This window comes from Vipera ursinii, assembly GCF_947247035.1.
Source record: "Vipera ursinii genome assembly, chromosome: 5".
Taxonomy (NCBI): Eukaryota; Metazoa; Chordata; class Lepidosauria; order Squamata; family Viperidae; genus Vipera; species Vipera ursinii.
Window position 1 is genome coordinate 81,637,341 of NC_139518.1, and position 26,470 is coordinate 81,663,810.

The 26,470-nt window shown below is 43.8% G+C and overlaps 1 protein-coding gene across 1 annotated transcript in view; it reads right to left on the minus strand.

The window, feature by feature from the left end:
• Nucleotides 1–3,205: 3,205 nt before the first annotated feature.
• UNC5B (unc-5 netrin receptor B) overlaps nt 3,206–26,470 on the minus strand; it is a gene marked incomplete at its 5' end in the record, with an annotated part of 226,147 nt that continues 202,882 nt past the window's right edge. The window contains 9 exons of the mRNA XM_083364776.1: nt 3,206–3,522; nt 4,121–4,299; nt 4,712–4,876; nt 7,373–7,522; nt 17,107–17,340; nt 18,473–18,641; nt 20,333–20,420; nt 23,102–23,491; nt 24,633–24,827. Of these exons, the coding sequence (XP_083220902.1) occupies nt 3,357–3,522; nt 4,121–4,299; nt 4,712–4,876; nt 7,373–7,522; nt 17,107–17,340; nt 18,473–18,641; nt 20,333–20,420; nt 23,102–23,491; nt 24,633–24,827 (1,736 nt within the window). The 3' untranslated portion in view covers nt 3,206–3,356. The remainder of the gene's footprint in view (nt 3,523–4,120; nt 4,300–4,711; nt 4,877–7,372; nt 7,523–17,106; nt 17,341–18,472; nt 18,642–20,332; nt 20,421–23,101; nt 23,492–24,632; nt 24,828–26,470) is intronic.

Sequence of the window (26,470 nt, forward strand, 5' to 3'; positions counted from 1 at the left end):
AGTGCGCGCCAGGGAGTAGTAGTCACGTTTCCCATATACAGGCAGTCCTTGACTTACAACCATTCATTTTGGGACCGTTCTAAGTTGCAACGGCACTGAAAAAAGTGACCTATGACCTGTCCTCGCATATATACATTGCAGCACACCCACAGGCATGCGATCAAAATTTGGTTGCTTAGGAACTGGCATGTATTTGCAACCTTCCCGGCTGGCTTTCTGACAAGTAAAATCAATTGGGGGGGGGGGGGGGAGAAAGCCAGATTTGCTTAAGAACTGCATGATTCACTTAACGTCGGTGGCAAAAAAAGGTCATAAAAGTCGGTCTGGCTCACTTAACAACTGCCTTTCTTAGCAATGGAAATTCTGATCCCCAAATGTGGTTGCAAATCAAGAGCGACCTGCGCTGTATTCTGAGTCAAAAGTTTACCTCTCCATAACAATGACTGGGAATAAAAGCAAACGAGGGGCTGTTTTACTTGCATCCTGCTTTTCAGAAGCACCTTATATAAAAAGCAGAACAAATGACACTTTTGCTCTCATCATTTACTCCAGCGGCAAAAACCTAACCCCCCCCCCTTCCAAAAGGGGTATCACGGTGAAATTCCACATGCATTTGGTACTGGATTGACATTCCTGCAGCAACTAAAATACACCAGCATCGTTCCTTCATACCTCAACGTATCTCAACACAGGATCAAGTCACGTAAAAAATAATCCTAAAAGCACCAACTTCACATGATACAAAGGACGTTATCTGGAGTATTTGCAATTCCTTCAGTCAGCAAACACTGTAAGAACAGAAGAGGGAAAACATGTCTGTGATAGCCATCAGGTTCTGCCTAAAAGTTCAGATTCACTCAGGACTACCATTTCTCTCAATATCCAAAAATACATTCCAAAGAAGTTTCACTTAAATGGCTAAGTTTACTGTTTCCCCCTTTTTGCACACATTCTGTGCAAGTAAGCTGGTTTGTATGTGACCATAACAGCTTCATCAACCTTCTGGAGATTGGAGAGAGACTGGACAACCCACTTGTCTGAAATGGTACAGGGTCTCCTGGTCCAGCAGGGGTTCGACTAGAAGATCTCCAAATTCCCTTCCAACTCTTGTCATTCTTTCTGCAGGAACATGTTCTCAAACAGACATTGGGCTACCACGGAGTGGTGTTAGGTCAGGCCTCTTTAAATAGTTCAACTTATCCCCAAATCATTCAGACATAAGGCTGCAAAAATACTTTCACATTTAAGGTTTCTATCCTTCTCTTTTGATATAGCTGCAGTTAAAAAGAGCTTTAGAACACATAGCTGAGAAAACCGTATTTGTAGACTATACCTGTAGAGTAGTATCTTGGTACTTGACATTAATTGGTTCCGGGAAGCACAATGTATGCTAAAAACTGGTAAAGGTAAAGGTAAATGTTCCCCCGCACATGCGTGCTAGTCGTTTCCAACTCTAGGGGCCGTGCTCATCTCCGTTTCAAAGCCGAAGAGCCAGCGCTTGTCCGAGGACGTCTCTGTGGTCATGTGGCCAGCATGACTAGACACCAAAGGCGCACGGACCGCTGTTACCTTCCCACTGTAGTGGTCCCTATTTTTCTACTTGCATTTTTGTGTGCTTTCGAACTGCTAGGTTGGCAGAAGCTGGGATGAGTAACAGGCGCTCACTATGTTACGCGGCACTCGGGATTCGACCCGCCAAACTGCCGACCTTCTGATCGACAAGCTCAGCGTCCTAACCCACTGAGACACCGCCAAACAAATCAGATGACCTATCACATGACCCTTTGTTTTCGCTGGGAAGAATTTTCTGTCTGTCCTTTTTCTTATATCAGCTGCCTCCAAAGCATGGCCAACTTCCTGTTTGCTCTCTGCAGCTGTCCCCCTCTTCCTTTGGCAGCACGCCAAATCCCAAAGAAACTACAAGTACTGGGGCAACATTTTTTGCATCAAAATCTGTTGAGTACCAAATTTGACACGTTTTGAAGCAGTCGAATACCGAGGTACCACTGTATATCAAGGACAATTGAATTTTAACTCCCCATATGGAACGGATACTATAAAACCCATACAGCGTAAAACGTTTTAAAGACAAATTTAATGGAGCTACTGTGATACTAGCCAGAGTGTTACTACTTCTGTTGGACCACCAAAAGAACTGAATTCAGAGGAAAATAAATGCTACAAAGGAGGCAGTGAGTCAAGACATAACCGAAAAAAGATTATACTGGGAAGAATACACAATGGGTTGGTCTTTTCAGAAAGCTCTAAAAAAAATTCAAATATGTCTACTCAAAAATGTCTCATTATTATAAGCCTTTGCATCTAGGAAACTGGCCTCACATTACAGCTACATTTTCAGAAGTCAGCTTGTTATGTTTTGAATGGATTGTTAGCCTGTTCCCACACTCTGGCAATCTTGCTACTATGATAAACTATAATAATAATAATAATAATAAAATTAAACACCATGTGAAAAAGGACACAATTTGTCCTTTTAGACCCTCATTTTTTTCTCTCTAATCCTATCAGCAATCCTACCCCACCAAGCTTCAGAGATGATCACATATATTGACCATTTTTAAATTTACCACCAGAAATCTCCTCTCTCTCTCTCTCTCTTTGAGTGCCAAGATATTCTTGCCCTCATATAGATGAAAGATTCTGAATATATATTTATATATATATATAGATTTATATATATATATATATTTAAAAAAAGGATGCATCCAAAGATCTGGATAATACATTTACTTGTGTTTCCTAAGAAACGGATTTCCATTTTTTTCCCCTTGTACGTGTGTGGTATTTTAAGCTGTCTGAAGCTTCTGACAGGAGTTGTCTTGACTAAATTGTACTCGACTCTTCAAAACATAAATGCCAAGAAAAGAAGAAATAAGAGCAAAGTAGGGAATGGGAAAAGAGAAGGTCAAGAAGAGATCGTCAAAGAACCAAACAAATAGCCCAGATTCCAGCAGCCCTCATAATAAGCGACACAGAGACAACAGAGATTTGGAGAAGACAACTGCTGCCTGAGGCTGTGGCCACCCTTAGCAATGATGCATTGCTTTCAAGCTGTAATCCAAAGGCTGTGAGGAATAGGAGGGAGGAGGAGTCTTTAACACTTGGATTGCTTGTAAACTCCGCAATTTCTAAGGCTGATTGTGATTTCAGGAGGGAGGAGTATCAGAAGGAGAAGAAACCTGAGTTGAATCCTTCAGCGCCTTGGCTCTGCTCCTTCTCTGCAATTGTTTCCCACTGGTTCCAAAGAGCTTTTTTCCTCTTTTTAAGTTTTTTTTTTCTTCCCTGTCCCTCTCTTACTCAATCCTCCACGTGGCTGGAAGTCTCCAACAGCTGCATCAACACTCTCCTTCTGTTGCCATGACAACCAGCATCTCACTCTTGCCCATCTCTTCCAAGGCACTGGCCAGAGTGTTAAGATCTCCATCGTCTTGATGTTGAGCTTCCCATAAGTCCAGGATCACTCCTGTTGGGCTGGCTTTGGTGGCAAAGAAATTTAGGTACCTAAATAAGGTGAAAAGGAGGAGAGCTTACTTTGTTGTTGTTGTTAGCTGCGAAGTCGTATCCGGCCCATTGCGACCCCATGGACAACGTTCCTCCAGGCCTTCCTGTCCTCTACCATCTTCTGGAGTCTTAGATACTTAGCTTATTAAGTATCTAAGTATACTTAGATACTTAGCTTACTAAGTATCAGCTTTGATCTTCAGGATCAACATTAGTAATTGAAACACTCTGATGCCAATGCTCACATACGTAGACTAGCATCCTAATCAAATCCATAACCCCATGAAATCAGAACACTGAAATCATAATTATTTTCAGGACTAGAGTGGTTTTTGAAAGAAGGCTACTGAAGAAAAATACGAGACTATAAAATAAAAATATTAAGGACTGAGGAAAATCATGGGGATGAGATGTTTTATATAAGCATCCCCTGTCAATAAATCAATTTCCTGATCTAGAACATAACAACCCAATCACACGGCCTTTAGAATTTATAAACATTATTTCAAGGAACATATGAAATAATTCTTGGCATACATCCCCAACCTTGGCTAATTTAATTCCTGTGGGAAAATCAAAGCATTAAAGAAAAACTCACCGATCCATGGAGAGCTTTTGGGCAAGGAGTCGCCAATCATTCCCTCTGGAGTTGGGAGCATCAAGACTGTTGCAGATTTTCTGCCGAATGGACAGAGGAATCTTGAAGGCGTGTGGTCCAAGCTGGGTTATCACGGCACTGCCAGGGTAGGACCGCAAGGCATCAGAGGAGCTGGAGTTCTTTAAAATTTTAAATTTTTATTAGTTTACCAAAATATAGAACACAAAGAAAAATGAAAATAATGGAAAAGTAAGGAAGGAAAAATGGGAAGAGGAAAAAGCGTAGGGGAAAACAGGAAAAGAAAGAGAAGCATTGACTCCTGACTCTTTTTAGTGCAGTAGAATAAGATAATAATAACATACAGCCTCAACCTTTTACTTTGATATAGCTCTATGCACAAAAATGGAAAGTGTAGCTGACGTGCCTGGCTGAGGAATTCTGGGAGTTGAAGTCCACAAGTCATAAAAGGGCCAAGTTTGAAGACCCCTGTACTAGGCCCATTATTAAATATCTTGTTCCTTTTGTCTCATTCATTCATTCATTCATTCATTCATTCAGTTTGCTTTTTCTTATCCAGTTCCCCTTGCTTACCTCTCCAAGTGTAACATGTAACTGAAATATCTGCCCTTCTCCTTCAACTTGCCGAACACAGATTTTGCAAGTAAGTTCCATAGTAGCTGGGCTGTATCGCTCAAGACTGAAGGTGCAGTGCAGGGCTCGCTGACTACCACTCCAAATGTGATAGAATGGGATTTCCTGAAGGAAATAGGAAATTAACCGAAAAGATGAACAAATGTGTGACACAAGATGTCACCACAGTGAAAATTTAGATAGGTCCTTTTAAAAAAAAAAAGCAAAAAGCAAAACAAAAACAATCCTGTGTACTTTCTCTTCGTTATTCCAAGAACAAGGTTTAGCTCAGGGGTCTTCAAACTTGGCCAATTCCTCAGCCAGCGTACCTAGCTGAGGAATTTTGGGAGCTGAAGTCGGCTAGTCTTAAACTGGCCAAGTTTGAAGACCCCTGGTTTAGAGTCTTTTATATGGTAGTTTAATTGAGGAAGCTCTGTCTTATTTACTAGATGCTAAGTAATTGCTTGCTTGCGGGCTCCCCAGTGATAACTATTGTGTAGTGGGTCCGACGCAAGGAAGAGACGCCAGCCGGTGTGTGAGTTCAGCTCTTTATTGAAGGGGGTAGTGAACTGGGGAGTGAGGGTTACCTGGCCTCCTTAAATACCCAGCCAGGTAAGCGGACAGCCAATGGGGTTGGCCCTGGTTTCCCGCCGAAACCGTTCAGGCCAACGCCTCCTGGTGGCTGTTGCTATGCAGGTGCCTGCATACATAACAATAACTGAGAGTGGTCACTGTGGAAAACAGTGTTGGACTAGGTAAGTCTTTGATATAAATCAGTTGGGCTCCTCTGAGCTACAGAAGAGAAATTTCCAGATTGTTTTCAGCTGGAATTCACAACCCAGGTTTATAAGACGAAGACGTTGGCATTGTACATTTTTATTGTGTTTACATGGCATTGTGTAGGGGCCCCCACTTAATTTCATAATTTTCCTTTCAAGTAATTACGGAACATGAATCTTAGTTGTATAGGAGAATGGAGAAGCAAAGGGAGAAGATCAGGGGTAGGCAACCTTGGCTCTTTTATGACTTGTGGACTTCAACTCCCAGAATTCCTGAGCCAGCTGGCTCAGGAATTCTGGGAGCTGAAGTCCACGAGTCATAAAAGAGCCAAGGTTGCCTACCCCTGGACAAGATGAAAATATGAAACATGGAAGACGGAAAGGATGTGGCAGGCATGTCAGCTGAAGTTTTCCGAGATAGTCAATAAACATATATTTCCAATCTTGCCAATGTGCAAGGTGAAAACTCATCAGGATCTTTGGCAATGCCTAAAACTGAAAGTGATTAACAGAATAATAAGAGTTGGAAGGGCCTGTCTTAAAAGGTTTTCTAGTCCAACCCCCTGCTTTAGCAAGACACCCTATACAATTTCAGACAAATGGTTCTCCCATCTCTTCTTAAAAGAGATAAATAAATCAAATAAATAAATAAATAAATAAATAAATAAATGAAATAAATAAATAAAAACCTCCAATGTTGGAGCACCCACAACCTCTGAAGACAAGTTGCTCCACTGGCTAATTGTTCTAACTGTCAGGAAATTACTCTTTAGTTCTGGGTCAGATATGTCAAACTTGCCATGTCACATGACGTCGCATGACGTATTTGGCATTGCCGGCAATGGGGTGGGTGCGGCTTCCGCATGACGCATCCAGCCTGCAGGCCAGCAATTTGACACCCGTGTTCTAGGTGTTTCACTCCTTGATTACTTTCCATCCGTTGCTTCTTGTTCTGCCTTCAGGTGCTTTGGAGAATAGGTTGACTTCCTCTTCTTTGTGGCAGCCCCTGAGATATTGGAACATTGCTTCTTTTCCAAGCACAGACTGTTTTTAGCAAAATTTATTGAGAAATGGGATGAGGTTACTATTTCCCACTTAAATCCAAGATTTCCTTCCTATAATCCAGCAAGGAGACAAGTCCCTTTACTAATAATGAAGGAAATTCAACTGGTGGTTTAGAATAGAATAGAATAGAATAGAATAGAATAGAGTAGAATAGAATAGAATAGAATAGAATAGAATAGAATAGAATAGAATAGAATAGAATAGAATAGAATAGAATAGAATAGAATAGAATAGGAAGGGACTTTGGAGGTCTTCTAGTCCAGCCCCCCTGCTCGAGCAGCAGAACCTATACCATTTCAGACAAATGACTATCTAGTCTCTTCTTAAAAATCTCCAGTGATGGAGCGCCCACAATTTCTGAAGGCAAGCGGTTCCACTGGTTAATTGTCCTCACTGTTACGAACTTTCTCCTTAATTCCAGGTTGCTTCTCTCTTTGTTCAGTTTCCAAGCATGGTTTCTTGTCCTGCCCTCTGGTGCTTTGGAGAATAATTTGACCCCTTCTTCTTTGTGGCAGCCTCTCGAATACTGGAATACTGCTATCATGTCACCCCTATTTCTTCTTTTCTTTTCTTTCTTTTCTTTACATAATGGCTTTCTGTCTGGGAACCATCAATTAAAAGACTCATACGTATCACCTTGGGAAACTAGATGTGTTCATGAATGTATTTTTGGAGCAGTGGGGAAATTTTGCAAACCCATCGGGATGGAGGATTTCAAAGAAGGCCCTACACAATCACTCTTAGTCTATTGTTAAACTGATAAGATAAAAGCACTCACCTGATATTTGGCCAGGAGTTTGCTCCTCCAAAGTGAATGAGGGATGTCATGAACCGAGAGGCGCAAATTGTGATAACTGTCCTTAAACAGTAGAGGCTTAGGCTCTTCTAACAGATAGCCACCAAGAGTCCTTTCTATTTCAAGCACTTCCTGTGGGACAAACAAAACAAAAGGACAAAAAAGTAAAAAAAAGAAAAGAAAAGAAAGCAATTTAATTGGGAAGGCGATACAAGAGAGGTGAGATAGAGAAGGAACGTGACAGCTGGTGTATATCTACACCCTATCATAGATTAGGGACGCGGTGGCTCAGTGGGTTAGGACGCTGAGCTTGTCGATCGGAAGGTTGGCAGTTTGGCGGGTCGAATCCCGAGTGCCGTGTAGCAGAGTGAGCGCCTGTTACTCGTCCCAGCTTCTGCCAACCTAGCAGTTCGAAAGCACGTAAAAATGCAAGTAGAAAAATAGGGACCACTGCGGTGGGAAGGTAACAGCATTCCGTGCACCTTTGGCGTCTAGTCATGCCGGCCACATGACCACGGAGACGTCCTCGGACAAGCGCTGGCTCTTCGGCTTTGAAACGGAGATGAGCACCGGCCCCTAGAGTCGGAAACGACTAGCATGCATGTGCGGGGGAACCTTTACCTTTACCTTTATCATAGATTGCCTCGCTGGCATCTTCCAGATATGCAGTTCCCAGGACTTCTGGGTAACAAGGCCAATCTAACCTTAAACGTTTGGGAATCCCAGTCCCATCCAGACAGAGGCCAGGTTGAAGAGAGCTGATGTACATAGCTATCTGTATTTCTAGGTCTCGGTTTGAGTTTCCATGCCTTTGAATTATTTGGTGCATGCTAAAGTTGGACCATAAAAAAGGCTGAGCGCCAAAGAATTGAGGCCTTTGAACTGTGGTGCTGGAGAAGACTCCTGCGAGTCCCTTGGACTGTAAGGCGATCAAACCGGTCAGTCCTAGAGGAGATCAACCCTGACTGCTCTTTAGAAGGCCAGATCCTGAAGCTAAAACTCAAATACTTTGGCCACCTAATGAGAAGAAAGGACTCACTGGAGAAGAGCCTAATGCTGGGAAAGATGGAGGGCAAGAGAAGAAGGGGACGACAGAGAATGAGGTGGCTGGATGGAGTCACTGAAGCAGTAGGCGTGAGCCTAAATGGACTCCAGAAGATGGTAGAGGACAGGAAGGCTTGGAGGAACATTGTCCATAGGGTCGCGATGGGTCGGACACGACTTCGCAACTAACAACAACAACAACAATTTCTAGCCATCTACCAAAAGCATCCGAGTATCTCTTTGAATAAATGTCTGAGCAAATTAACAAATTAAAGTTTTCTCTCTCACTTGACTTTGCCTATCATGGGCACCAGATAGCACCTCGTAGTTGGCAATCTTCTCTAATGCTCCAAAGAAGGGCTTTCCAAACTGGTGGACTGAGGAGGTCTACGACAACTCGCCAGGGCCAACTCGCCACGGCCATCTTTCTACAGCTAACTTGCTGTGGCTTACTCGATGTGGACAACTCGCCACGGGGACAAGAGTTACACTCATATCGAAGAAATACTCGGGTGCCAAAGGGGGGGACAAATAAAATGTGAATGACAAAAATTAAAATTATTTTTAAAGTTAATTTAAATAATTAAATTGAATTGTTGAATTATCCCGCAGAGAATTGTCCCATGGCGAGTTGGCCATGGTAAGTTGTGTTGTGGCAAGTTGGTTGTGGTGAATTGGCCAGGGCGAGTTGGCTGAAGTAAGGTGTCCCATTCCGGGACTGAGGAATTCTGGGAGTTGAAGTCCATAAGTCTAAAAGTTGCCAAGTTTGGAGAGCCCTGCTCTAAAGGCTGTCAATAGTCTAGATCAGACATGTCAAACACAAGGCCCGGGGGCCGGATCTGGCCCGCGAAGTAGTTTCATGTGGCCCGCGAAGCCATCCTGGAAACAGTGAGGGAACGGCCCCCACTGCCTTGGCTCTGGCCCAGAGACCCTCCTTCTGCCAGAGACCCCCCCCAGATCTGTCCCACTCCTGCCCAGGCCCCCATAGGCACCCTTGATGCGAACGATGTAGAGCTTGCCACGCCCACCCAGTAGGCCATACACACTCTAGTCACGCCCACCCAATAGGCCATGCCCACCCAGGCCACACCCACCCGGCCCCTTGAGGGCAACCGCAATGCTGATGCGGCCCTCAGTGAAATTGAGTTTGACACCCCTGGTCTAGATGCTAAATTTAACTTACGCCCAACCAGCTATACTAGTACACTATGATCTCACATGTCCTAATTCAAATCAACCAATCACTTGAAAAATCAATAATCTCATTATGATTTATTTCACTTCAGTTATAATGCAGGTTTCTCTCTCATCTAAAAATAATGAAAATAACAATAATGAAAACACCCATATTATATTTGCAACCTTCACAATGTTATCCTGATCAAAGCTTTATTTGAGGAGTAATTAAGTAGAGTTCACTGCCTGAAGGCATTCACCTTGTATATACCATAACAATCTTGCAACGTTAAGCATTCTACTTCAATTTCTTGAGCCATGTCCTTTATAAAAATGTAAAAAGATAATTTCGAGAGTCCTTTTTTCAAAAGCTATTTTAACTTGTGGGTTGGGATGGGAGCGGGGAGGTTGAATGCCAGTTGTGACATCAAGGTTAAAATGCACAACACAATAAGGCCTAAAATACCAGCTTGATGTTGATTGCTGGAACTAATCACTCTGGTTGGTAAAAAGGCAGATGGAGATTTATACTTCATTAAGAATGATGGGTCACTTTCATTAGGCATGCAAAGTGATGCTAACATTATTGATAGGCTATGGAAATAGCTCGACAATAGGTAGTTTCAGAGGAATAGCAACTAAGCAGTTTCTTTCTTCATAACTGGCCTTTATACTTTGATCACAAAGAAAACTTGGCTATAAAAAAAGCCCACAAGAAAACCTATTCTGGACCTGTTCAACTTGTGACTTGCTATTAAGGGCAGATTGGATCATAAGGTAAAGGTTCCCCCGCACATGCGTGCTAGTCGTTTCCAACTCTAGGGGCCGGTGCTCATCTCCGTTTCAAAGCCGAAGAGCCGGCGCTTGTCCGAGGACGTCTCCGGAGTCATGTGGCTGGCATGACTAGATGCCAAAGACGCACGGAATGCTGTTATCTTCCCACCGTGGTGGTCCCTATTTTTCTACTTGCATTTTTCCATGCTTTCGAACTGCTAGGTTGGCAGAAGCTGGGACGAGTAACAGGTGCTCACTCTGCTACGCGGCACTCAGAATTCGACCCGCCAAACTGCCGACCTTCTGATCGACAAGCTCAGTGTCCTAACCCACTGAGCCACCGCGTCCCTTACATTGGATCATACAGAAATGCAAATCAGAGTATGCGTTCCATGGTTCCATACTCTCCAGATCACCTCTTGACATTGGAAACCAGAAGGGGGTGTTAAAATGATAAATGATGTGATTACATTAATTAGATGAAGACCTTATGAAGAGAAGTCCTATATTTAGACCAGACCTGGCCAAATCAAGACAGTCTGGCAGTGGCCCTCAAACAGGTCAGGCTAGTGACTTGCTCCCGGCTTTACAATTTGACATCTTTTATCCAAAGACTGATGTGAAATCTTTTGTAGGCCAAGAATGTGCTCAACACACCATTAAGTGGTTATCTACCAACTTACACAGGGATTATGAATCAATTTTTGTATTTCTCTTGAACCCTGAAAAGTAGGGAACTAAAGAGCACCCAAAAGATCACAATAAGTAGCTAATTCAGCCTTCCTGGATAGATACAATCGGATATACGGATACTTCATCCAAAATTGCCATCCATCAGAGAATTTGGTCACGATGGCTTGGAATTCTGGGAATCAAGACCCAACACAAATGGAAGCGGTGTAGTTGGGAAAGAAGGACTTGTAAAGATCTTGTGCACAGTGCCAGTTAGCATACATTTTAAAATGTCTAAAGAGTTTGATTATAAGACTTAAAATCTTGTCTGTTTCTCAGAAGCTTCAGATAAATAACATAAGATGGCTCAACTGCATGATTGAAGACGATGTACAGGTAGTCCTTGACTAGCAACCACAATTTAGCTCAACGTTTTTGTGTTGATAGGCGAGACATTAGTTAAGTGAATTTTGCCCCATTTTATGACCCTGCTTACCACAGTTGTTAAGTGAATCATTGCAGTTGTTAAGCTAGTAACATGGTTGTTAAGTGAATCTGACTTTCCCATTGATTTTGCTTGTCAGAAGTTCACCAAAGACGACCAGAAAAGATGGGACACTGCAACCATCATAAATATGAACCAGTTACCAAGCATGTGAATTTTATTCATGTGGCCATGGGGACGCCGCAACAGTCCTAAGTGTGAAAAATGGTCATAAGTCACTTTTTCAGTGCCATTGTAACTTGGAATGGTCACTAAATGAAATGCTGTAAGTTGAGAACTACCTGTATGCAATGTAGATTATGACCGGTTTTTATCTTAAGACAAAAGCAATGGAGTAATGTGATTTTCAGCTCTCTTCTACGATTCTGATGACATAAGAAATATATCAAACAGGAAAACTCATCCCCTTTCTCAAATTTTCTTTGGTTGAAGAGGCTAATGATTGGGGTGGAGAAGTCCCAGACCTATCCTTATTTTTGCTAAAAACTCCTAGGCAGAATTTTAGGGCATAAGATAAAGCCATAGGTGAATCTTCTAGGTTTTTGGAATCACTTGGACACAAATTATAATTTGTACATGGTGATCCTCCTAGTACCGTGGTGGTGAACCTATGGCACGCGTGGCAGAGGGGCATTCAGAGCCCTCTCTGTGGGCACGGGCGCCATTGCCCCAGCCCCGCCTCCCCTCACAGCCCCCTCCTCACCAGAGGCCCCCCTGGAGAGTCGACCAGGGGCGTGGCCTGTGCGGAGCAGCGCAGCCAAGAACATGGCAGACAGACAGCAGGGACAAGATTCCACCTTCGCGCCCTGAAGCGCGCAGATGATTCTGCTGGGTGAGGGTGGAAGGCGTGGCTGCGATGGAGCTACAGGGCCGTTTGGGTGATCAGCGGGCCGTGGAGGTGGTGGGTAGTCCTGCGAGTGGGTGGGGTGAAGTGGGGGGTGGAGCAGGGGCAGGCAGCAGAGCAGGTAGGCGGGCCAGGGGGCGGTACTAGAGGGCCGTCTGGGTGATCAGCGGGCCGTGGAGGCAGTGGGTAGCCCTGCGAGTGGGCGGGGTGGAGCGGGGGGTGGAGCAGGGGCAGGCGGCAGAGCAGGTGGGCGGGCCAGGGGGCGGTGCTAGAGGGCCGTCTGGGTGATCAGCGGGCCGTGGAGGCAGTGGGTAGCCCTGCGAGTGGGCGGGGTAGAGTGGGAGCAGACGGCAGAGCAGGTGGGCGGGCCAGGGGGTGGTGCTAGAGGGCCATCTGGGTGATCAGTGGGCCGCGGAGGCGGTGGGTAGCCCTGCGAGTAGGCGGGGTGGAGCAGGGGGTGGAGCGGGGGCAGGCGGCAGAGCAGGTGGGCGGGCCAGGGGGTGGTGCTACAGGGCCATCTGGGTGATCAGCGGGCCATGGAGGCGGTGGGTAGCCCTGTAGCCCTGCGAGTGGGTGGGGTGGAGCAGGGGGTGGAGCGGGGGCAGGCGGCAGAGCAGGTGGGCGAGCCAGGGAGCGGTGCTACAGGGCTATCTGGGTGATCAGCGGGCTGTGGAGGCGGTGGGTAGCCCTGCAAGTGGGCAGGGTGGAGCAGGGGGTGGAGCGGGGATGGAATAGAGGCAGGCAGCAGAGCAGGTGGGCGGGCCAGGGAGCGGTGCGGGTTTTAGGCACTTGGTCTCTAAAAGTTTCGCCACCACTGTTCTAGTACATATAGACTGGTGTTATGGGCAATAGGGACAAGTGGTCAAGGAAAGTTACAGTGCTTATGACTGCAGCAATGAAAGAGCATAGCAGTTACTCTTCCTTTCTGCAGCCTTTTCCCATCTCCTGTAGGCTGTCAGCTGTTTGACAAAATCAAATTCCGAGATATTCATATCCAAGTTAAGGAATCACAATACATGACCAGAGCACCATTCACTCTATGTTGGGATGCTGTTGTTTTCCTTTCTTTCTTCTTAATAGGTGTATTGAAATTAAAGGCCTACCCATTATCTACATTAGCAAAAATTGATAGGAAAAAGATGTTTCCCACATGAAAACTATTAAAAGCTAACAAATCTTTTTTTTTTAAATTCTATCTTCAAAATAGGACACAAAATAGTTCCTGCAATACTTTCTTTCTCCTCCTGGGAGCTTCATGGAAAATGTCAGGGCTGCTCCCTAAGGAGGAATGGGTTAAAGGAACTTATTACTGAAACTAAACTCTGTGTCGCTTTTCAGCTCATTGCATCAGGCTGTTTTGCTCCCCCGAGTAACACCTTTTCTAAGTCACATTGCATGCTTGGATTACCAGCAGGCCCTCTTTGGGGCACAGAGGTCCAAAATAAGTGCAAATGAGAGAGCTGGACAAGAAGTACTGAACAATCAACTGTCTTGAATTAGTTATTATAGCATTTTTTAAAATATGGGAAACCTAACAGTACCGAAGTAGGAAACAGAAGTGTTTCTATAAGGTGCAGGTATTTAAAGATGAGGATTCAAAAATGGCTCATCTTTGGATAATAACCACGTCAACTGTTTGCATATGTAACATTACGCAAACTCAGTGCACTTCTATGGGACACACAAGAATTACCAAGCATGTAGCAATCATCTGCAGAGAAAACCAGCAACTTATAAGCACGATGAACTAACCTTTAGCTCATGGGACACACTGTCCCCTTCTCCAGTCCTCATTAGAATATATAAAGAAATTTAGCACATTTATTAGGAACTTAGATTCCTACGCATTTCAGGAGGTAAGGGTGGTTCAGACAAAAATCTATCTGTACCACTTGATGCAATTGAAATCAATTCTTATGCAAACTTTCCCACATCTAATACTGCCTACCTCCAGTATTACAGCCGTATGACCTAATCCTTGATCATTGGTCACACAGATTGGGAGGGGTCCGGTGAAACAAAGAAAGGCAATAGACTGAGGAAGCTGGTCTGATAATTGAATTTCCTCTTTTGAAGAGTTTGGGGTCTGGGTTGGTACGAAAGCTGTAATAATGATAAAGGTAAAGGTTCCCCTGCACATGCGTGCTAGTCGCTTCCGACTCTAGGGGCCGGTGCCCATCTCCGTTTCAAAGCCGAAGAGCCAGCGCTTGTCCGAGGACGTCTCCGTGGTCATGTGGCTGGCATGACTAGACGCCAGAGGCGCACGGAACGCTGTTACCTTCCCACCGTAGTGGTCCCTATTTTTCTACTTGCATTTTTTTACGTGCTTTCAAACTGCTAGGTTGGCAGAAGCTGGGACGAGTAACAGGCGCTCGCTCTGTTACGTGGCACTCGGGATTCGACCCGCCAAACTGCCGACCTTCTGATCGACAAGCTCAGCGTCCTAACCCACTGAGCCACCGCGTCCCTACTGGTAATAATGATATCCACCTTTATTTCTCTCATTGAAGGACAAACAGATATATCTATTATTATTATTATTATTATTATTATTATTATTATTATTATTATTATTATTATTATTATTATTATTATTATTATTATTAGCGTATGGCATTGTTACAGTAGCCAGGAGACCACAATGCTATTGCAGAGTAGTAGTTTGGCTTGCCAAGGTACCAGCCCTGTTATGGGAAATGCACTCTTCCCAAGGTGTGCCACAAGAGGGCAAGCTGGCTTTACATCAGAAAGACGAGTGGTTCTTCCTTCAGCTTCACCCAAGGGCCCTACCATTCCTGGAGCTGTTTTGCAAGCAGGTGCCACAACTGGGAATGTTCAGGGCCATCAGGAATCTGACTGCCTGCACGCGGCACAGCTTGTCTCCCCACCAAAGTGGTAACTACGGCATTTTACCAACTCACAAAGAACACGCTGTTTGATTTTAAATACCCTCTAAACCGCCCTGAGTCCTTCGGGAAAGGGCGGTATATAAATTTAATAAAAATTAAATTAAATTAAATTAATTAAACTGCAAGGTGTCAACGCTGCTAACAGCGGATGTTCTTGCTTTGACAACAGATGACAATGCAGCCATTTTTCTCTATGCTTTTAGAATCAGTTGGTGCTGGGAGGGGGGATTGGAATGAGAGTTCAGTTAGTCATAGTAGTAATAACTATGCCGTGGGAATCCAAGGACACATTGGGTCCAGAGCTGATAACCTTTTGGCGGGCTGGAGAGCTGGGGAGAAAGCCCGTGTTTCAAGCTAATTGGGGATTGTGCTTTATGACTGTGGGAACTGCACTTTGTTACTTTGTATCCAGGAGAGGGGAATTTAGTTTTTGGGTTCAGCTACGCAGTGCCGATACTTTGTTTCCCGAATAAAAGATTCCTTAAGGAAAACAATGCCTTGAAGTTCTTTTGAAGGGTTTCATCTGTCGGAACCATGACACAAGGTGGGCATAAACTAAGGCAAGTGATGGGAGCTCACCCCACCACCCATTTGCTAGGACTCAAATTGTCATTAAGCCATTGAACCACTGTCTTTCCTAGATATGCCAATAGAAAATAGTTCACTTGGTAAAACTTTGTGTTGATCTTGTAGACATCTACATCCCAACTCCTGAAACATGGTTGCCTGGCTGCCGGTGAACTGAACAGTGCATGATAAGCCAAGGCAAAGATGATTAAAGCACAATTCCAATAACACCATTGCTGGCACGATCCACAAAACCATATGAGATACATTTGTGGGTTTTTTGTTTCCCCTTTTAATTACCCATATGTCAAGTCTCTGTTAAAGCCGTATGGAGCAAACATCACTTTGCACGCTCTAAAATAAGCAACTCATCATTCAGTGTCATGAAGGAAAAATGCCCTCTGTGGTCTGAGGATTTTCTTAATAGGATCACAAATATGTTCTGCAATGGCTTTCTACAACTCACTGTCGTCTAGGTGAGCTGTCATAAAGTCCACATCGCACCCAGCCAGCTTAAGCAATGGACTAAGAAGACTGGAATTACAATCCAATACATTGGGAGAACCCCCAGATGGGGGAGGCCATGCTGAATTCTACACTAATCTACAATAATTTGTGTAAGTGTATACTGTATGTGTAAGGAAAGTATGGACTTGTTCTGTACCAGCCTGCTACCGGCCCTGCAGAAAAGGCAGGGCCAACCCCTTTTACAAGAAGGCAAGAGGCTGGAACTAAGCCTGCCAAATTTATGGATACAAAAGCAAACAGAACAAGACACGAACCATGAAACAGGAGCTATTCAAGCGGTTGCCTTCAGCAAACCAGCCCTCCCACACATTCCCCTTTTATACAGTTCAGGGGGTGGCTTCTCTCTGCCTCCTTCCGGGGTGCCCCATTGCCTTCCTCTGTTTACTCCTGATTGACTACCTCCTGCGTCGGGCTTCCTTGAACAGGGCCAGCTGTGGGTCATCTTCATCCACGCTGTCAGGCTCACACAGCTGGGTCTGCGTCGTGACCAGGTGGGAGGGGCCTGGCTGAGGGCTCTCATCAGCAAGCTCTCCAACCCCCTCAGCAACCTCTCCAACACCCCTCTCCTCCTCCTCTGAGTCGTCCGACCCAAATGCCGAACCCACAGGCTGACCCTGAATCACAACAGGACTATTTATTGAGAGCACAGAGGCCAGGGAAGGGGAAAAGGGAAAGAACAACCTCAGCTATGCATTACCTTTAAAGCATCAGGTGTGTCCTCCAAGCAATATACTTTGAGATTGTATTCCAAGGAGGTACAGAGGGTGGGAGCAAAAATAGCCAGCTGCAATCTCTTGATGGCTGACCTAGAATAGGATTCTCCCACAAGGGCGTATGTTCCAAGCTGTTCTAGCAGGATATGGCAGCACCTGGGTTCCAGCTGGCAGTAACAAGGTGTGTTTAAAGTCTCTTCATCTAGTGTCACAACTTCCTGGAGGAGGAAAAGGGGGTAAGAAGGGATTAAAAACATTATAGGTTCCACCTGGATAGGAGTACCTGCTTAAAATCCCTCCCTCCAATTATGAGAGCTGTACACATAGTGTTCCTTTAAAAACAGAAATGACGGGATGTGATAAGGAAAGCTAAGTTTGGAGTCAAGAGACTTTGTTCATTGGCATCTCCTTTAGTTTGGAGACTGCAGTTGACTAAACTTACTTTGCAAAATGTGGTCTGTAATGTTTTGAAGGGATACGTAAGGGTTTCCATCATTCTTACACAAATTTTGCCCGGCTGTGCCAGGAAGCATTAATAGTATTGAATACATTGGTTTTTAATACTATTACACAGAATGACACTTTCTAGCCACACTGAATACTGTTGTTACAGAATAGAAATGCTGGTCTTTTCTGAGTTTGATTCCCCAGATGTGGTAGGACTACAACCACCTTAATCCCTGACCATGCTGGCTGAGGCAGTGCAGGACTGTTTTTTTTCATAACTTACAGGAGATCTAGTATTAGGAATAAAATTGCTAAATACTAAGGAGAGTTTTTTTTAAGAAAAAGTAAAGATTAAAAACAGAAGTTTGAATATTGAAAAATAACTAAAAATAATGCTTTACAATGTGAAAATAAATCTTCACTATCAAATAGTATCGACTTTCCTGCATGAGCAGAGGGCTGGACCGTAAGATCTGCAAGGTGCCTTCCAGCTCTGTTATTCTGTCAAATAAATGAATTGCTCCACAGATGGATAAGCAACATACACTCTCCCTTTTTACAATTCTATAATCCCTTAATTATTCAGGGTAGAGTTGGGGCGACTGGATGGAAGTGAGTATTTACTGGCTGGATGCCCTTCCTGATGCCACGCAGAGTTCACAGCAGATATTTTTTCTTTGCTCCCTAAGAGAGAAATATCTGCCGCTACCTAGGATTGAACTCTCAAGCTCCAGAGTGGGAGGTGAGTGTCTTCACCAGTAGGCCACCAGGTTGCTTGGATAAGCGACATACACTGAACTTCCACAACTGGGACTACAACTTCTTCTATAAGACTTCATTCCAATATCATCATCATCACCACCACCATCATCATCATGTACTTCTTTGGTTAATTCAGCTTACCTCCCAGTGTCCTTGGTGGGACTGAGTTTTCAACTGCAACATCCAGTCTGGGGAAGTGACCTCTGCACAATGTGGAACAGTCAAGATGACTGGGCGGCATAAGAGCAGCCCCGTAGGACCACAGGTCACTCTGGGACTCAGTACTGTCTGTGTGCCTTCAGAGGGAAAGCTAGAAAGGACAAACGCAAGACACTTTTGTTGGCTCTATGGAACTCTTGCAGAGTAATCGTCTTAGAAATGGAAAAGAATATCTGAGAAAATTGAACTTCATACTCTTTAGCGCGGGGATCTTCAAACTTGGCCCTTTTATGACTTGTGGACTTCAACTCCCAGAATTCTTCAGCCAGTGTGCCTGGCTGAGGAATTCTGGGTGTTGAAGTCCACAAGTCATAAAAGGGCCAAGTTTGAAGACCCCTGCGTTTAGCAGGAACAAGACAGAGTTGAGTACTGAAGTCAATGCATACCTTGTTGCTGAAATTCACAACTGTTAACCAATGTAACATTCTGTTATTTTTAAAATGTGAAATAATTCTTTTTCTTGAACTATCATACTGTTTGAGTTAATGAATATTTGTTAGTTTTCCTTGTCCTGATTCATTTTTCTTTTCTTTACCCCAATCACTTTTCTGACCTGACCCTATCTATCTGCTGAATACATGTGACCACGTAGTGCTTAACCCACCCCAGTCCACAGGGTTGTTGTTCTTATTGTTGGAAAAAAATAGGAGGAAAGTATGTTGGATATGTTCGCTGTTTTGAGTTATTTGTAAATATAATAAAGCTGGGATACAAATAAATAAATAAATGCCAACCTAAACTCCAACTCAACAAGCCAGAATCCTATGATTTCAGTAAGGTGCTGGCTGTTGTGATTCAGGGTCAGCCTGTGGGTTCGGCAGTTGGGTCGGACGACTCAGAGGAGGAGGGGGGTGTTGAAGAGCTTGCTGAGGGGGTTGAAGAGCTTCCTGATGAGAGCCCTCAGCCAGGCCCCTCCCACCTGGTCACGACGGAGACCCAGCTGTGTGAGCCTGACAGCGTGGATGAAGATGACCCACAGCTGGCCCTGTTCAAGGACGCCCGACGCAGGAGGCAGTCAATCAGGAGTAAACAGAGGAAGGCAATGGGGCACCTCGGAAGGAGGCAGAGAGAAGCCACGCCCTGAACTGTATAAAAGGGGAATGCGTGGGAGGGCTGGTTTGCTGAAGGCAACCGCTTGAAAAGCTCCTGTTTCTTGGTTCGTGTCTTGTGTTCCGTTTGTTTTTGTATCAATAAATTTGGCAGGCTTAATTCCAGCCTCTTGCCTTCTTGTAAAAGGGGTTGTCCCTGCCTTTTCTGCAGGCCCGGTAGCAGGCTGGTACAGAACACTGGCAGCTTTTTCCCCCATTTAGATGTATTGTATTTCAACTCCAGGCCATGCTATGGGAGTTGGTTCATTACATTTGGAAGACACAAAGTTGGCGAAGGGTGTTTTAAGCAATCTAACTGTAGCTACAGTTCTGGAAATTATAAGACGCAGTATGACTGTTGCATAAAGGAGCAGAATATGTCTAATATCCAAAAGACAGTGCAACCAGGTAGCAAAGGGATTAAGTTATCTGCACTCTAATTTCTTCTGTTAGGAACTGGAACTAAGTAAGATAATTCTGAATACTGAGACTTATGTGCAAGAAAATCACCTTGAATCGAGTCTGGCATGCTAATATTTGACCAGGTAAAGGCATGTATGAAGGTAGGGGAAGACTGTTCTAAAATAATATAATAAAAAGAAACCTTAACTGGATGTCCTTTATTTGGATATCACTTTTAGGCTAGGGAGGTCAGAGTAAAAACAAGACGAGATACGCGATCTATTCTACTTACAGAATATTTTCTGCTTTGTTGATCATCAGATACATTTCATAGAACTTCCCCTGAGGAATTGCTCCATGTGGCACTAACAGACTAACACCTACAAAAAAGAAAAAAAAAGGAATAGATGATATAACAAAGAACATTTCCTAAAGCATCACTCTGTCTATCTCTCTGCAGCTAGGTGACATAATTCTTAATTCCATAGAATACTTGATACAGCCTCTCCTACCTCCTTTTTTTTAATAATTAATATTTGATGGCTCTGTTTGCCTTCCTGAATTGGGCTGCACAAAACAAGTCAAGGTAAGTTGCAAATGATCTATCCTACAATCACTGCAGCTCCCAGTAAACCTCCAAGCAAGTTCATAACCTGGTTTTTTTAGCCCTCACCTTTATATAGGGAACTACGTCTAATTATTCTCAACAAATGAATATGCCTTAGCATTGTTTTTAGTAACTACATCTTGATGGTGACTATAAACACTATCCTAACTATCTTTAAGAATGATACCTCTGGTATATTGTTTTCATAGCATTTCAACCATGTACACGGTCATTTATTTTTCCAATCTATTTCAAAGTAAGTCCATAGAATGGAGAAGCCTAATTAGTACTCCAGGTAGTCCTTGACGTACAACCACCGTTAAGCCCAAGATTTCTGTTGCTAAGCAAGATAGTAGTTAAATGAGTTTTGCCTCATTTTACAACCTTTATTTGCCACTCTTGTTAAGTGAATCACTGCAGTTGTTAAGTTAGTAACACACTTCTTAAGTGAATCTGGCTTCCCTATTGACTTTGCTTGTCAAGAAGGTCGCAAAAGGTGATTATATGACCCTGGCACATAAATATGAACCAGTTGCCAAGTATCTGAATTTTGATCACGTGACCATGGTGGCGCTACAATGATTGTTAATTGTGAAAAATGGTTATATCAGGTTTTTTTCAATGCTGTTATAACTTTGAACGGTCATTAAATGAATGGTTATAAGTCAAGGACTATCTGAACAGTAAAGATTCAGTTGGGCTCAGAGTCCTCAATGGAGTGTGTGTATATATATGTGTATATATATATGTTTAGAGCTGTCCATGGTTCTGAAATTCAAGGACAACACCAGGAATCACCTTGGAATCCTGAATCTCCGGAATCTCATGGACAAGGTACCAGAGGAACTGTAGAATGAGCTTAAACGAGCTGTTAAGGATGAACATGAAAACAGTCATCCAAAGATGAAGATACAGAAGAAGTCAAAGTAGATGTTGGAATAAACTGTAGAAATTGCAGAAAAGAGAAGAGAAGCCAAAGCCTTATGCATGCTGACTCCTAAGAATATTGTGGACAGCCAAGAAAACGAAGGGATCAACAAACAAATCAAATCAAACCAGAGTTCTCACATATGACCAGGCTCAAATTGTCTTACTTCAGATACGTTATAAAAAAACCTAATTCTCTAGAGAAAGCTCTAACAGTGAGAAAAATGGAAGGAAAAAGCAGCAAAGTGGCTGGACTCCAGTTACACTGGCAAGGGGTACACTTTGGAAGACATGTTGAGGATATGCACTGACTTAATGTAATGGGGACGCAGTGGCCTAGTGATTAAGACATTGGGCTATTGACCAGAAGGTTGGCAGTTCAAGACCCAAGTAGTGGTGTGGTGAGCTCCTCTTCCTGCCCCAGCTCTAGCCAACCTAGCAGTTTGAAAGCATGCAAAATGTAAGGAGATAAATAGGTACCATTCTGATGGGAAGGCTAACAGCGTTCCGTGTGCCTCGGCATATAGTCATGCTGGCCACGTGACCACAGAAGCATTTTTGGACAACCCTGGCTCCCTAAGCTAGGAAACGAAGATAAGCACTGCCCCCTAGAGTTAGACATGGCTGGGTAGACTAGAGCAGGGCTTTCAACCTTTTCACCCATTGTACCACTTTTAGGACATGGCAACATCCAAGTACCACCAGTTGCCTAGCAAGGTGTCAAAAACGTGGATGAAACACCCCCCCCCCAAAAAAGGAAAAAAGTGATGAAGTACAGGTAGTCCTCGACCCCTAACAGTTTGCTTAGTGACTGTTTGAAGTTACAATGGCACTGAAAAAAGTGCCCCCCAAGCCACAGCCGAGCAAGACACCTGCCTGCCCGCCCGGCGGCACTCTTCCTCCTGTCCAAGGTTTTCATTGTTGTGAGCATTTCTGTTGAGGATTGGCAGCGGGGATGGGGGAGGGGTGGGGTTTTTTATTCCCCACCCCAATCTGCTGGGTGGTTGCATCAGGTTTTGGTCACTTCACATGACCCTGGGACACTGTGACCGTCATAAATATGAATCAGTTGCCAAGCATCTGAATGTAAATCACAAGACCCTGGAGATGCTGCAACATTCCAGCTGATTGGCACTTCTTCTGGGCTCAGCAGAAGTGCCAGGATCAGCGCTGAGCTCCAGCTGGAGCCTGGCGCTGATCCTGCTGTTTCCACTGAACCCTGACAGCCCTGCAGCTCCAGCCATCTCTCACTCAGGCTTGTGCCGTGCTGACACTGGTTCAGCTCCCTGGCTACCACTTTTCTAGGATGGTCGCGTACCACCTGCCAGGTGCCAATGTACCACAGGTGGTACCCGTACCACTGGTTGAAAAGCCCTGGACTAGAGGAAACCTCTTTTTTAAAAACCGATTTAATGTCACATAACCAATCAGTTAATGGTTCCAAAATAGCCTATTCTGCTATTCTCTTGGACTGTGCTTCTTCACTGGACTGAGTCTTCATCTTATAAAGTGTATTCCCTTACATACCTGTACCAGGGATGACGAGCCTTCCTCCCAGGCAGCCAAATGTCCCTGTGGCACTATTCCCAGGATCTCGAGGCAGAGTCAGAAGCTGCTGGGAGCCCATACTTTTGTTTCTTAGATTCATGAAATGATGATCCCTGTAGCAGTCTCCTGGGAAGGAGCCCGGGGGCATGGCTCCTAACAGGTCTGCCCCTTCGGGAATCCCGGAGGAGGAGGGTGCCGTGGAGGAATTATACACTTTGATCTTGAGATTAGGGAGTGGATCAAGCAACGGAGAGTTGGTCATCGGGATCTTGTCAGAAGAATCTTGCAAGGCATACATAGGACCGCGATACACACTGGCATTGGCAGTTAGATCAGGTTGCACCGAAGGATGGAGCAATTGGGGGGTGTCTGAAAAAAAAAGCTCTGTAAGCATTTCCAATAAAGGCAAATGTAATATAATAAGAGCCCACTTTAAACTAACCACAACTATTTTCATCTTGTAATGAGTTGAGGAAAAAAAAACAACCCCTGCCTAAACAGTAAATCAAAACTGAACCTTGATTACCGCTGCTGTGGTCAATAACAAATTTGTGGCCCTAAAATAGCAAAGAATGGAAACGGTGAAATTTTAACTCCTAGCTTTTGTGCTGATTAGTTAAACAAGCTACTAAATATTCAGTGGTATATCTGTTAACTTTATGTATTTCATAGAATTTATGCCAATGGCGTACTCAAGCATAGATTTGGTAAGATATTAAAATATCTAATCTGTATAATATTTCAGATGCAAAAAAACATAGCAGCATTCTTTGGAACCTTTAAATGTTAACATATTGTTCATGGCAGAAATTTTTGTGGACTTGACTCCATTTCATCAGATGAAATCTGAATTTCCAATCTGATGCAATTGTTGGTTTGCAGATATTTATGCTGGCCCTTTTCTAATCTGGTACCTTCCACACATACATACACACACACACACACACACACACACACACACACACACACACACATATACACATATACATACATCATACATACATACATATACATATACACATACATATGCATATGCATATTTCCTGTAGCAATACCACAAATGTCTCCTATGAAAACCGATATACAGAAGAAAAATAAGGATTTTATCTATTAAAACTTATCTAAGGAAGTTGGCATTATAGCAATAAATGTCTTCATATGAAATTATCATTAGTACAAACGGTTGGAGAAAGTTATCTCATAATCATATGAAACCACGGACATTTTTACTTAACAAGATCCTCCTCCTCCCCCCCCCCCCTCCACCATAGCTATTTGCTTTACCCTATTTTATTTAATCCCTTTTGTTAATATACTTCTTGTTTTAAATGGGAAAACCAACTCTGTGTAAAGAAAATGAGCCCAACCAGCCCAGGTTGAAAAAAGAATAGCAGGCATCAGTCTAAATCTCTGTTTTGTCCTCTGTCTGTCTGTCTGAGAAGATTCACAAATACACAGAAGGTACAAACGCCATGATGCTAAGTTCACAGCCGATGAAGATGGACCTTACCATTTCTGGAAGTTTTGAAATTAACTGGGTGGAAGCCTCCCGTTAATGCAGCAGAGGAGTCAGTTATGTCCGTGTCGAAATCCCGACAGTTTCGCCTATACACAACCAGCCCAACAGCCATCAAGATAACAATGAAGACAAAAATGGCCACCACTATGCCAGCATACAAAGCCACATCACCAGATGCCTCCAGTACTGGGGAGAGAGAGAGAGAGAGAGAGAGAGAGAGATATTAGACAGAGTTGTCACTTTCTCTTTGCTCAGTTCCTAATTTATAAACTTTCTACACATACATAAAGATCAAAGTCTCAAAGGTGCTTTTTTTCCCAAAGGACGTCCAGTTGCCTTTTGCCAATCAGAACCAGGAAAATAAAGACTACAGCGCTTAAAGGCCAGTGGAATATCTAGGGTACAATTGTTTTTTTTTCTAGCTGTGATTAAGTTTTGGCTATCTTCAAAATGTTACAAACAGGCCTCATCTCACTTTGAGGTCCACCCAGAGACTTCAACTGGTGCAGAATGCAGCCGCGCGAGTTGTCTTGGGGGATTCCCGATACTCCCATGTTACACCTTTGCTCCGCGAGCTGCATTGGCTACCGGTTGCTCTCCGGGTGAGGTTCAAGGTGTTAGTGATGACTTACAAAGCCCTTCATGGCATGGGTCCGGATTACCTACGGCAACACCTGCGGCCGGCGTCAACTTCCCTCCGTCCAGTGCGCTCCCACAGAGAGGGCCTCCTCAGGGTGCCGCCGGTCAGAGAATGCCGACTGATGGCCCCCAGGGGGAGAGCGTTCTCTGTGGGCGCGCCAGACCTTTGGAACCGCTTGCCAGTCGAGCTCCGGATGGCCCCCGACCTTCGCTCCTTCTGGCGCGATCTCAAAACCTTCTTTTTCGAACAAGCTGGCCTGGTCTGACGGGATGGGGTTGGGTTTTTATAAATAGTTTTAATTTTAATATGTATTAATTATTACGGGCATAATGGTTTAATTGCTTTTTAATTTTTGTATTCTGTTTTTTATTATGTATTGCCCTGTTCACCGCCCTGAGTCCTTCGGGAGAAGGGCGGTATACAAATTAAATTATTAAAATTATTAAATTTAAGCTGATGATTTATTCCAGGCACAACGAAGAGACTTGACATTCAAATGACCTACCTTGATTCTCCCACCCCCACCCCCACCCCCCACCCCTTTTCTTTTAAATTCTTGGCTGCTTTTCTGGATTTGTTTCGCCACAAGTGTCCTGGAGTCTCCTTCTCTGTGAGGCAGAATATATGGAGCAGAACTAAGGAGATTTTTATGCTGCAATTATATCTGGGCTGTATTTATCATGGTGTGTGGTCCTCTGGGAGATTCTTCATCAAGGGACAGCAGGAATATTGAAGTGAAATGAAGGAGAAGTAACTGGTAATTTAAAATACACATTTTCTACAGAGGGGATTTTATAAAGAGGAGTACAGATATACAGAGGAACACTCTTGTCTGGTTTCCATCATTAGCTGTTACTAAAGTAATTCCTCGCTCCACCAGTCTCAGTGCAATGTGAAATACAGATCAGGTAGCATAGAGGTTGGAGTATATATTTATGACTAACGCTGGTAAGGACATGTAATCTTCCTGCAGTGCATCCATATAATATTTACTCTAGTGTTATTATGATATATATGCCCAACCAAATGGCAGCATATAGTCAACCTTGGTTGATTTTGCAAAGCTAACCAGGGACAAAACCATTTAATGTCTATATAAACGTCCGGCAGGAAATTCCCTGGCTGTAGGACAGAGTGGCCAGTAACACAAATAAATCAAAAAGGCTGGAAAGTGGCAATGGGAAATGTC